Source organism: Peromyscus eremicus, chromosome 8a (genome assembly GCF_949786415.1).
Source record: "Peromyscus eremicus chromosome 8a, PerEre_H2_v1, whole genome shotgun sequence".
Lineage (NCBI taxonomy): Eukaryota > Metazoa > Chordata > Mammalia > Rodentia > Cricetidae > Peromyscus > Peromyscus eremicus.
In genome coordinates, this window is record NC_081423.1 from 80,873,247 (window position 1) to 80,885,422 (window position 12,176).

General features: G+C 39.2%; 1 protein-coding gene across 8 annotated transcripts in view; it reads left to right on the forward strand.

Moving 5' to 3' along the window:
• Cdk12 (cyclin dependent kinase 12) overlaps positions 1–12,176 on the forward strand; it is a 78,307-nt gene that overhangs the window by 17,363 nt on the left and 48,768 nt on the right. For all 8 annotated transcript variants that reach the window (XM_059271675.1, XM_059271677.1, XM_059271676.1 and 5 more), the window contains exons 3-6: positions 645–821; positions 2,184–2,323; positions 2,713–2,883; positions 8,356–8,545. In XM_059271675.1, the coding sequence (XP_059127658.1) occupies positions 645–821; positions 2,184–2,323; positions 2,713–2,883; positions 8,356–8,545 (678 nt within the window). The remainder of the gene's footprint in view (positions 1–644; positions 822–2,183; positions 2,324–2,712; positions 2,884–8,355; positions 8,546–12,176) is intronic.

Consider the following 12,176-nt stretch of genomic DNA (forward strand, 5'->3'; position numbering starts at 1 on the left):
GGAGGCAGAGGCAGGCAGATCTTTGTGAGTTCGAGGCCAGCCTGGTCTACAGAAAAGGAAAGGCGCAAAGCTACACAGAAAACCCTGTCTCAAAAAAAAAACTGAATTAAAAGTTTTTTTATAAAAGTATACATCAAATATTAATGTTAAGCATATTTCCCCAAAATTTGTACACATTAGGAAGTAGCCATATTCACAATGCTTACTTTATTTTAATATTTGATAAAATGTAAACACCAAATCATGTTATTTAAAAATTGGTTATATTATTCAGGAGGTAAGTAATATACTTCACTAAGTTCTAACTTTTTAGTCTCCTTTTTTTAGGTTTATTGTTATGGGTATGAATGTTTTACCTACATTTATGTATGTGCACCGTGTGTGTCTGGTTCCCACAGAAGTGAAAAGAGGACATGGCATTCCTTGGGACTGGAATTACAGACAGTTGTGAGCTGTCATGTGGGTGCTGGAAATTGAACAACAGCCCTCTGAAAGAGCCACCAGTGCTCTTAGCCACTGAGCCATCTCTCTAGCTCCCATAAGTAAAATCTTAATCTTTTTAATAGTTGGGCATTATAATATTCTTTTAAAGCTTTATTAGCATAGTCTCTGAGTAATCTTCTTATCCTTTCATCTCTATTTAGTCCAAAAGAAATGCTTCCGTCAAAGCCTGCAAAGAAAGAGAAGGAGCAGAGGACTCGCCACTTACTCACAGACTTGCCTCTTCCTCCTGAGCTACCAGGTGGAGATCCATCTCCCCCAGATTCTCCAGAGCCAAAGGCGATTACACCTCCTCAACAACCATATAAAAAGAGACCAAAGTAAGATTTCCAGAGATGTATAATTTTTATACTTTATGTATATGAGTGTTTTTCTTTATGTGTTTTCTGTGCCTTAAATACATGCCTTGTACTCCAGGAGGCCAAAGAGTGTGCTGGATCTCCTGGGACTGCAGTTATAGTCAGTTATAAGCCATCATGTAGGTGCTAGGAATTGAACCCTGGTCCATGCCTCTTAACTGCTGAGCCATTTCACCAACGCCTTAGGGGTCTTTCTTTCTTTTTTTTTAATTTTCTCTCTTTTCTTTTTGGTTTTTCTAGGCAGGGTTTCTCTGTGTAGCCCTGGCTATCCCAGAACTTACTGTGTAGACTAAGCTGGCATGAACTCACAGAGATCTGCCTAACTCTGCCTCCCAAATGCTGGGATTAAAGGCGTGTGCCACCACCGCCTAGTTTAGGGATCTCTTTTTAATTAAAAAGTTTCTCTTTTGTTTTAAATCTAAAATTTATATATCTTCCACAACTCATAGATGTGAGAGCCAACAAATATATCTTTTATTTCAATTTTATGAGAAAATAGTCGTCTTTGCAAGGATGCTTATCTGTTCCTACGGATAGCTATCTTAGTTACTGTTTTATGGCTGTGAGGAGACACTTTGGCCGAGGCAACTCTTGTGAAAGAAACCATTTAATTGGGGGCTTCCTTCCAATTTCAGACATTTAGTCTATTACCATGTTTGGGAGCGTGGTGGCATGCAAGCACTATCCTGAGAGCTACATCCTGATCCATAGGCAGATAGTGGGAGCAACACTGGGCCTGGCTTGGGCTTTTGAAACCTCAAAGCCCATCTCCAGTACACACTTCTTTCAAAAAGGCTACCCTTCCTAATCTTTCTAACCCTATCAAGAATTCTTCTGTATGAGCCTATGGGAATAGTTCTCATTCAAACCACCAAGCATAATACATAGCTAACATTTTTGTTGTTGTTGAGACAGGGTCTTACTATGTATCCCTGGTTGGCCTAGAACTCAGAGAAATTGCATGCTTTAATCCCAGCACTTGGGAGGTAGAGGCAGGTTGATCCTTTAAGGCCAGCCTGGTCTATAGTGTGAGTTCCAGGATAGCCAGGGACCTAGCTACATAGTGAGATCCTGTCTCAAGAAAAAAAAAAAAAGTTGACACCACCATGCCAGTCCTAACCACATTTTTTTGGAAAAGCAATCCATGTATTTAGTGAAAACTCACATGTCCTGCCACTACCTTGTATCTTTTGAAGCCAGAATTCCATTATAATCACTGACAGTTTATTATTTCATTTCATTTCTGTCATTTCAACAAAAATTTTATAAAAAGGCAGTCACTTAATGGCAAAAAGTAACGGTTTTTACTGGTTTTCTTTCTAGAATTTGTTGTCCTCGTTATGGAGAAAGAAGACAAACAGAAAGTGATTGGGGAAAGCGATGTGTGGATAAGTTTGACATTATTGGGATTATTGGAGAAGGAACCTATGGCCAAGTATATAAAGCCAAGGACAAAGACACAGGTAAGTATTTGCATAAATTTTTGATGTCAGAAGCGTAAAAATTTAACAATTACTAATATTTTAAATAGATTTAGAAAAATGAGTTTTAGGTTCTAATTTGTTTTCTTAATTATTAAGTAGATTAAATATTCCAAAAGAATAGTTTTGTCAACCCTTAGTGTCTGCTCCAGGACCTCCTGGGAGCAAATCCTTTACATAGAAAGCATAATATTTGTGTGTAACCTTTGCCCATCCTCCTGTGTAGTTTAAATTATCTCTAGAATATATATGGTACCAATAAAGGCAAATTACAAATAAACATTGTTGTCATTCAAGGATTAATGACAAAGAAAACAGCTCAAAAAGAACTTTGAGTTCATTATTGTGACAGTTTGCGTGTGTTTTTGCAGGAGAACTAGTAGCTCTGAAGAAGGTTCGGCTAGACAATGAGAAAGAGGGCTTCCCAATCACAGCCATCAGGGAGATCAAAATCCTTCGTCAGTTAGTCCATCGAAGTGTTGTTAACATGAAGGAGATTGTCACAGACAAACAAGATGCACTAGATTTCAAGAAAGACAAAGGTAATAGCAGAAGTTTCTGTTTCTTTAATTTCATGTGATGAGGTTTTTATATGCAAGCACATGTGTTTCTGCAAGAACAATAACTGCTATTAACTTTCCATCTCCATTTATATGAACTTTATATATATTTTATATATATATAATATATGTTATATATATTTTTTTCTTTTTGAGGGGTTAGGGATGGGGGTGGGCAGGGTTCTACATAGTACTGACTACTCTGGATTTCTGTAGACCAGGCTGGCCTTGAACTCAGAAATCTGCCTGTGTCTGCCTCCTGAGTTCTGGGATTAAAGGCATACGCCATCATGCCCAGCATTTATTTCATTTTATTTTCTGAGACAAAGTCTCCTTGTAGCCCTGGCTCCTCTGGAAATCTCTGTGTACACTAGGCTGTCCTCAAACTTGAACTCAGATCTCTGCCTGCCTCTGACTCCCAAGTATGTTTTTATGTGTATAAATGTTTTTGCGTGCATGGAGGCCAGAAGAGGCACTAGATGTCCTGACACTAGAGTTGTTTGTATGCAGCCGGGTGGGTTCTGAGCCTTAAACAAAGATCCATTGCAAGAGAGCTACATGTACTGTTTATTTACTGCAACGTACAGCTTCTCTTTTATATTTATTTATTTACTTTTATAGGACAAGGTCTCTCCTCTCTCTTCCCTCCCTCCCCCTCCTTTCCCCCCTCCTCCCCCTTGTAGTCCTCTCTGTTTTGGAACTTGCTATGTAGACCAGGCTGGATCTCCTGGAGCTGGAGTTGCCCGTGGTTGTAAGCTACCCATTGTAGTTCCTGGGAACCAAACTCAGGTCCTCTGCAAGAGCATTATGTGGTCTTAAATGCTTGACTATCCCTTCAGCTCCTATTTTATTTTTTTGAGACAGGGTCTTATTATGTAGTCCAGCTGGTCTCCAATTTCTTGTAAACTTCTTTGCCCAGCAGCCTGACAAATAATATTGTAGGTGTATACTACCACACCATTTTATTTTTCCTTTCTTAGCTTGTTTACCTGAGTGAACTTTTTAGGATATTGTGTCAGGTAGCCAGGCCAGCCTCAAGCTTGCTGTATAGCTACAGATGACATTGAACTCGTTACCCTCTTGCTTCTATCTTCCAAGCACTGGGATTAAAGTGATGTTCTACTATGTGTAGTTCTGCTTGTGTGAATTTTTTTGACAGGTTGGCCTCAGTCTTAACTTTTCTTTCTTTTTTTCTAAGATTTATTTATTTAATTTATGTGTACAAGTGTTTGCATGTATATGTGAGCATCACATGTGTGCAGTGGCCATAGAGGTCAGAAGTGTTTTCAGATCCCCTGGAACTGAAGGTATAAGTGGTTGTGAGCTACCATGTGGGTGCTGGAAATTGAACTCAGGTCTCCTGCAAGAGAAACAGGTGCTCTTAAGCACAACATTTCTCCATCCCCCCAGTCTTGTTGTCCCCCCCCTTTTGATTTTTCGAGACAGGGTATCCCTGTCCTGGAACTCTCTTTGTAGACCAGGCTGGCCTCAAACTCACCGAGATCCACCTGCCTCTGCCTCCAAGTACTGGGATTAAAGGTGTGCGCCATCATGCCTGGCCTAGTCTTGCTTATTTTTGTAAATTTGTTTTACTTTCATTTTTTTTGTTGTGTGTGTGAGTGTTTTGCCTGAATGCATGTCTGCATTATATACATCCCATGCTGGTGGAGGGCCTAGAACTAGAGTTAAGTAAAGTGAGAGACCCTGTCCCCAAAAAAAGGTGGGGCTGTCCAGATGGTTCAGCAGGTGTAGGTGCTTTCAAGATTGATATCCTCTATCCCACAGGTGACATTAGAGAGCCAACTCTTAGTTTTCTTCACACACACACACACACACACACACACACACACACAAATAATTAACAAGAAAAAGACAAAGTGAATACCACCTGCAGTTGACCTAAAATATATATTAACAGATTAAGCTGGGTATAATGTTATATTACTATGGTCACAACTGGAGGCTGAGCCGAGTATTATAAGTTCAAGGCCAGCTTAGTCTACATAATAGGTTTGAGTCCAACATAGGCTAATATATAAAGACTTAATCTTTTTTTAAGTGTTTTTTGTTTGTTTTTGCTAAAACAGTGTTGATTAATAAAATACACAATTTTAGGCCAGGTGGTGCTTGCCTTTAATGTCAGCACCTAAGAGGCAGAGGCAAATGGATCTATGTGAGTTTGAGGCCAGCCTGGTCTACAGAGTGAATTTCCAGGACAACCAGGGCTATACAGAGAAACTCTGTTTCAAAAACCAACCAAACAAAAAAATGCATTAAAGAAAAAAGATTTATTTTTATTTTGTGTGTGTGGGTGTTTTTTCTACACGTGTGTCTGTGTACCGTGTGTATTCATGGTGCCCACAGAGAGCAGAAGAAGGCATCAGGTCCCCTGGACTTGGGGTTACCGACATGAGGGTTCTGGGAATGAAACCTGGACTCTCTCCCAGAGCAACCAGTGCTGGTGACAGCTAAGCCATCTCTCTAGCCCACTAAACATTCTATATCAGTGAATTACAAGATAGCATCTTAGACTTGTTTAGTCAAAGGATTTTCATAGTAGTTTTAGATTGATTTTAAGAAACATAGTAAAAATTTATATAGGCTTAATTTGAACCCATCCCAGCAAATGTTCCCTAACATTGAACCTAGTAATACACGGTGTATGTGTATATATGTGCATGTATGTGTATAACTGCTATCATACGTTGCCCGACATTGAACCTAGTCATGCACTGTACAACTAAGTGTTTGTGTACGACTGCTATCACAGGTATAGAATGAACAACGTCATTTATGTTTGTCTAACTATAGTCTGTGCTGTTAAAAAATTGTGAAACAGCTTTTTTCTTTTTTTTTTTTTGACACAGGCTTTCCCTGTGTAATAGCCTTGGCTGTCCTGTAACTCGCTCTGTAGACCAGGCTGGTCTCAAACTCAGAGATCCACCTGCCTCTGCCTCCCAGTGCTGGGACTAAAGGTGTGCACCACCACCACAGTGCTCTAATAATGTATTTTTTAGAATGCATTCCCCAGAGTCAGTTTTTATCCTTTTGTTTGTTTAATTTTGAGACAAGGTCTCACATTGTAGTCCAGGCCAACTTGTAGCCGTTGTCAAACTTCCTGTCTCAATGTCTTGAGTTTTGGTAATTACAAGTATGAGCCAGCATGCCTGGTTAACACATCCTTTTAAAAATTGTTTTCCAGGGACAGGAGAGTGAATACTTGTCTTGTAGAGATTAGGCAGTTTACAAAAACCACCAGTAACTCCAGCTCCAGGGTAATCTGACACCCTTTTCTGGCCCTCAGGCACACTTTTAATCAGTTGTACATACCATCACATAGATACATATAATTAAAAAAAACAGCACTCAACAGCTCAGCCTTGTCTCCAGCTTTTTCTAAGAAAAATCACAGATGCTTGTAATTGGCAATGTGAGTCTTGGATCTGAATTCCTGGTCCTGTGGTGTAGTAACCAGTGTTCTGCATTGTCTCTCATCCCATAAGTATTTTTCTTACATTACCAGGTTTTAGATTAGTCTTCTCCAAGATACTCCTTTTATGCTATCTTGCTTTAATGTAACTGTGAACTATTTGAAAATTTTAGGGAAACTGAGAATGCTTGTGTCTCCATTCTGTCCTCTCTCCTTACCCATTCACCCACCTCCCACAAAAAAAAAAAAAAAAAAAGGAAAAAAGAAATGTGAAGGGGTTGAGGAGCTGTCTCAGTGGGTAAAGTGCTTGTCATGCAATCACAAGGACCCAAGTTCCCAAGTAAAAGATGAGCATGTCATTGCATGTCTGTGATCCTGCACTGTGTAAGGCAAAGACTGCCCAGTCTTTCTAGCCAAAACAGTAACTCTTAAGTTTATTGTGAGACTATCTTAAAAAAATAGGGTGGAGAATGATAAAAGAAGACAGTAATCGAGAGTTAGCCTTTAGCCTTCACACACCATGAGTACATATGAGTCAGAGTATCTTTGTGTACATACTGTGCATGCACACATGTTCTATCCCCTTTAAAAAATAAATGCATACCGTTTGGGAAATGTGAGAGAGTTCTTGAAGTCTATCCTCTATATTATAAAGAATTTCTGCCTTTTACTGGAGATGTAGCCAAGTTATACAGCACTTGCCTAGTACTTGAGACCCTGGGTTGGATTTTTTTATTTATTTTTTAAAAGATTAATATGTACACTGTGTTCTGCCTGCATGTATGCCTGTGCTTCAGAAGAGGACACCAGATCTCATTATAGATGGTTGTGAGCCACCATGTGGTTGTGGGAATTGAACTCAGGAATGCTGGAAGAGCAACCAGTGCTCTTAATCTCTGAGTCATCTCTCCAGCCTCAGATTTTTTGTTTTCATGCTACTAGTGAACACAAAAATTAGTAGTGAAAACCTGGAAGGTTTTGTTTTGATAGGTTTCCAAAAAGCCCAGGCTGCTCTATAACTTTGTTTAGCTAGGGATAGCCTTTAATTTCTTTTCTTTTTCTTTTCTTTTTTTTTTTTTTTTTGGTTTTTCGAGACAGGGTTTCTCTGTGTAGCTTTGCGCCTTTCCTGGGACTCACTTGGTAGTCCAGGCTGGCCTCGAACTCACAGAGATCCACCTGGCTCTGCCTCCCGAGTGCTGGGATTAAAGGCGTGCGCCACCACCGCCCGGCGCCTTTAATTTCTTTACCACACATGGTTTCGTGGTGCTAGGGGTTGGGCTCAATCCTAAGATTTTGCTAGGCATTGTGGTGTGTGCCTTTAATCTGAGCACTTGAGTTTCGGAGCTAGCCTTGTCTACATATCTACATGGTAGTTTCCAAGCCAGCCATGGCCACATTGTGAAGCCCTGTCTCAAAACAAAAACATAATACAAACCCAGGGTTTTATGCATGCTTGGCAAGCACTCTCCCAAGTGAGCTATATCCTTAGCCCGTAGGACTAGTATTCCATGTTATAATACTGGTATAAATTCCAAATTCTTTACTGTTACTAGTGTGCTTCTTACTTTTTTCTTTTCTTTTTTTTTTTTTCTCTCTCGAGATAAGAGTTTCGCTGTGTAGCTTTAGAGCCTATCCTAGAACTCACTTTGTAGATCAGGCTGGCCTCGAACTCACAGTGATCCTCCTGCCTCTGCCTCCGCCTCCCAGAGTGCTGGGATTAAAGGCATGTGACACCACTGCCCAGCGGCGTTCTCTTAAAACGTAAATAGTCCACCTACAGGTAGTATAGGAATCAAGATTTATTAATTTATTACTTATTTATTATAAATTATAATATAAATAAATAAGTAAATGATTATTTATTCCAGTAGTATTATTTATCCTTGGTAAGTTATTTTATTAGTCTAATTTTTAGGTCCTTCATCTATAAAATTAAGTGGTTGTTCCAGAGAGACTATGTTAACTTCAGTGATATTCAAATTTGAGGATTGTTATTTCAATATTTTTTTTTCCATGTTATGTAGGTGCCTTTTACCTTGTATTTGAATATATGGACCATGACTTAATGGGACTGCTAGAATCAGGTTTGGTGCACTTTTCTGAGGACCATATCAAGTCATTCATGAAACAACTAATGGAAGGATTGGATTACTGTCACAAAAAGAATTTCCTCCATCGGGATATTAAATGTTCTAACATTTTGCTGAATAACAGGTAACATAGTAACCAATTAAGGCTAATCACTTTTTCCCTTTCTTTTGGGTTTTGTCTAGATAATTTTTTCTTGTCATACATGTTGAATGTGTTCATTTATTGTTCTCTCTCTCTCTCTCTCTCTCTCTCCTCCCCTCTTCTATCATCTTTCCCGATTTAATGTTAGAATTAATAAAGTAGGATTGCAAATATTTTTTAATTGCTAAGATTCTAGGGTATTGATCTACTAGAGAATATACCATATAGTCAATAAGTAGTGGTGTTACTTAGAATAAACTTAAATATATATTGGGTTCTTAATATTCTTCTTTAGTGGAAAGAAACATTCTTGCCTCTTTAGCTGCTTTTGAGACTCTGTCAGTTACTTCCTTTTAGAGGAAGACCTTGCCTCAACACACACACAGACACACACAGTGGTAGTGGTTGTGGTAGAAGGTGGATTACCTGAGATTGTCCAAATTTTAACACTAAAAAGCCTGATAGTTCACACTGTGCAGCTGAGTTTAATAGTAAAACTAAGCAATTTTATTAATTTTTCAATTTAGTAAGCATCTTTTGATACTTGTTTTAGACAAGGTCTCAGTATGTAGCTCAGGTGGCTTTGTACTATGATTCTCTTTCTTAGTCTCCCAAGTGCTGGGATCAAAGGCATGTACCACCACAGCATACCCACGTTTGTTTGTTTGTTTGTTTGTTTGTTTAAGTTAGAATCACCTGGAAAGATGTAGCTTTGAGGAATAAATAGAAATTTATCAGAAAGACTGACAATGAAGAATCAAAGTCTGTGACATTGCTTATACACAAACACATACATATGAAGGAGTGTGACATGCCTGTAATACCAGCACTAAGGGAGGAAGGGTTTAAAGTAGGGATGGGGATATATCTCAATTGGTAGAGTACTTGCCAGTGTGCACCAAGACCTGGGTTTGATTGTAGCACCACATAGTAGTTTTATGGCCAGCCTGAAACTTTGAGACCCTTATCTCAAAACGGAAAAAAAAAAAAATAGTGTATTATGTCTATATTATAAAACTAGAAACATAACAATACTAGAGCAAGAAGTAAAGCAATTATGGTGAAAGACGGGGCCAGATTGTTACTGGGAACCAGGTTATGATCTTGTATGTCCTACTAAGGAGGTTACTCTTATCTACCGTTCAAGGTGTCTGTGTAAAGCAGTATTTAAAATTATGCTTTAATGCCTTTATTGTGAGGCAAACATAATGTATAAAGATTAGTTCTTAAACTGTAACTGTGTGTATATTCCTATAATCCCAGCTACTTGGGAAGTTAAAGTGGGAGAGTCAGGAGTTTGATGCCAGCTTGGACAATTTAGTAAGACACACTTTGAAACAAGTTGGTTTTTGTTTTTGTTTTTGTTTTGTTTTGTTTTGTTTTGTTTTTTGTTTTTTGTTTTTTTTCTTGTCCATCTCTGCAACTCAAAAATCTCCTATTAATTCTATATCCACAATTCATAGTTCATTTGTAGTCTCAGCTACTTGGAAGGCTAAGCAGGAGAAGTGTGCATTCATGTTTGCCCAGTAAGTATTAGACTGTCTTGCTGGGCATAGTGGTGCATGCCTTTAATCTCAACACTCAGGAGGCAGAGGCAGATGGATCTCTGTGAGTTCAAGACCAGCCTGATCTACATAGTGAGTTTCAGGACAGCTAGAGTTACACAGTGAGACACTGTCTAAAATAAAAAAGATTCTGGTAAACACCTTTAATAATAGTAGCTAACCCTTGGGAGGCAGGGGCAGGTTTTATCTTTAGGAGTTCAAGGCCATTTCAGGCCAGCCAGGGCTACATAGTAAGACCCTCTATGACAAAACAATTGTTTTGTCCTGAAACTCACTCTGTACACCAGGCTGGCTTCTGCTTCTGCTACCAAGTGTTAGGATTAAAGGTATACACCACCACAACCTGATTGAAAAAACAAATTTATTTATTTATTTATATTTATTTATCTATCTATCTACCTACTGTCTGTCTGTCAATCTATCTATCTGTCTATCTATCTGTTTATTTATTTATTGGATTTTCGAGACAGGGTTTTTCTGTGTTATAGCTCTGTCTGTCCTGGAACTCAACTCTGTAGTCCAGGCTGGCCTCGAATTCACAGAGATCCGCCTGCCTCTGCCTCCTGAGTGCTGGGATTAAAGGCGTGCGCCACCACCGCATGGCGAAAAAACTATTTTTAATGAGGGATCCTGAAACTCAACTCTGTAGACCAGCCTGGCCTCAAACTGAAAAAAACAAACTTTATATATTTGTTTGTTTGTTTGTTTATTGGGGTTTCAAGACAGGGTTTTTTTGTGTTACAGCTCTGTCTGTCCTTGAACTCAAGTCTGTAGACCAGGCTGGCCTTGAACTGAAAAAACAATTTTTAATGAGGGGTAAAATAGCATTATAGCTGTGGCTATAGCTGGGATCAGTAATATAACCCTAAACTCAATCCCAGGTACTACGAAAGAAGATTTAATGATAGCTGTCAGCTCAAGGCTTTTTGGCATTTAATATTGTATTTTCTTCTGTTGACATCGCTTCTTCATGAGAGGTTATCTCAGAGCAAGTAATAGTTATAGTTGTGTTTTATATCTTTTTTTAGTGAGATCCCCCTTCCCAGTTCCTGACTTCTCAGAGTCATACTGAATTTCACACTAAATTGAACTCTGTCATGGTTACTAATTGAGATGTGGGGAGCCACAAGTCAACTTGATCAGTCAAGTTTCTACTCCTGCTCACTTAGTTCTGTGTACTCAAAGGTCTCTCACCAGTGCTCCCCTCTGGGCTAGGATGTTGGTTTTTATATTTTTATTGAGTGCCACAGAAGTTAGGGGCTGAGTGCGGGCCTAATTATAGTGAAGCTTCCAAGGTGATGTACACTGCCAGCACGGGCTCCTTTTTCCAGGCATTCTTAAGGAAGCTGGAAAGTCTCCTGGCCATATTGGTCTCAAGAGTGGCATGAGATGGCCAGGAGAAAATGTGAGAGGTTGTCACCAATAGGGGAAAGAACCATTTACAATGGAGAGAGAAGAGCTAGGCTGGTTTCCATTGTATTTGTTATATAAGTATAAAAAAGACCAATTATTCATGGATCTTTCGTTATTTTAGTTTTTTTAATGAATGAGTGTCTCACTCTGTAACCTAGAGTGTCTTCTAAGTCATAGTGATCCTCCTGCTTCAGCCTTCCAAGTCCTGAGATGTAAACTACCACACTCAACTTGAGCTCTTACTGTATTAGAGATACCTGGTTTTCTGTTGTAGAAGGCTACTAATAGTATGTGGTAAGAGACTAAATGCAGGGAAACCTGTTAAAAATACCATAAGGGCTAGAGATAGCTCAGTGGTTAAGAATACTTCGGCTTTTGGCTAGCCAGGGTTGGGTTCCTAGTATGCACAGAAGAGCTAACAGCCAAGTCTTAATTCCAGGGCATCCACTGCCCTTTTCTAACCTCTGAGGATTTTTTTTATGTTGTTGTTTTTGTTTTTTCAAGACAGGATTTCTCTGTGTAACAGTCCTTGCTGTCCCGGAACTCACTGAGATCTGCCTGTCAAGTGCTGGGATCAAGTTTTCTTGCATGTATGCCGTGTGCGCAAACTCATGCAGGCACACACATACATGTAA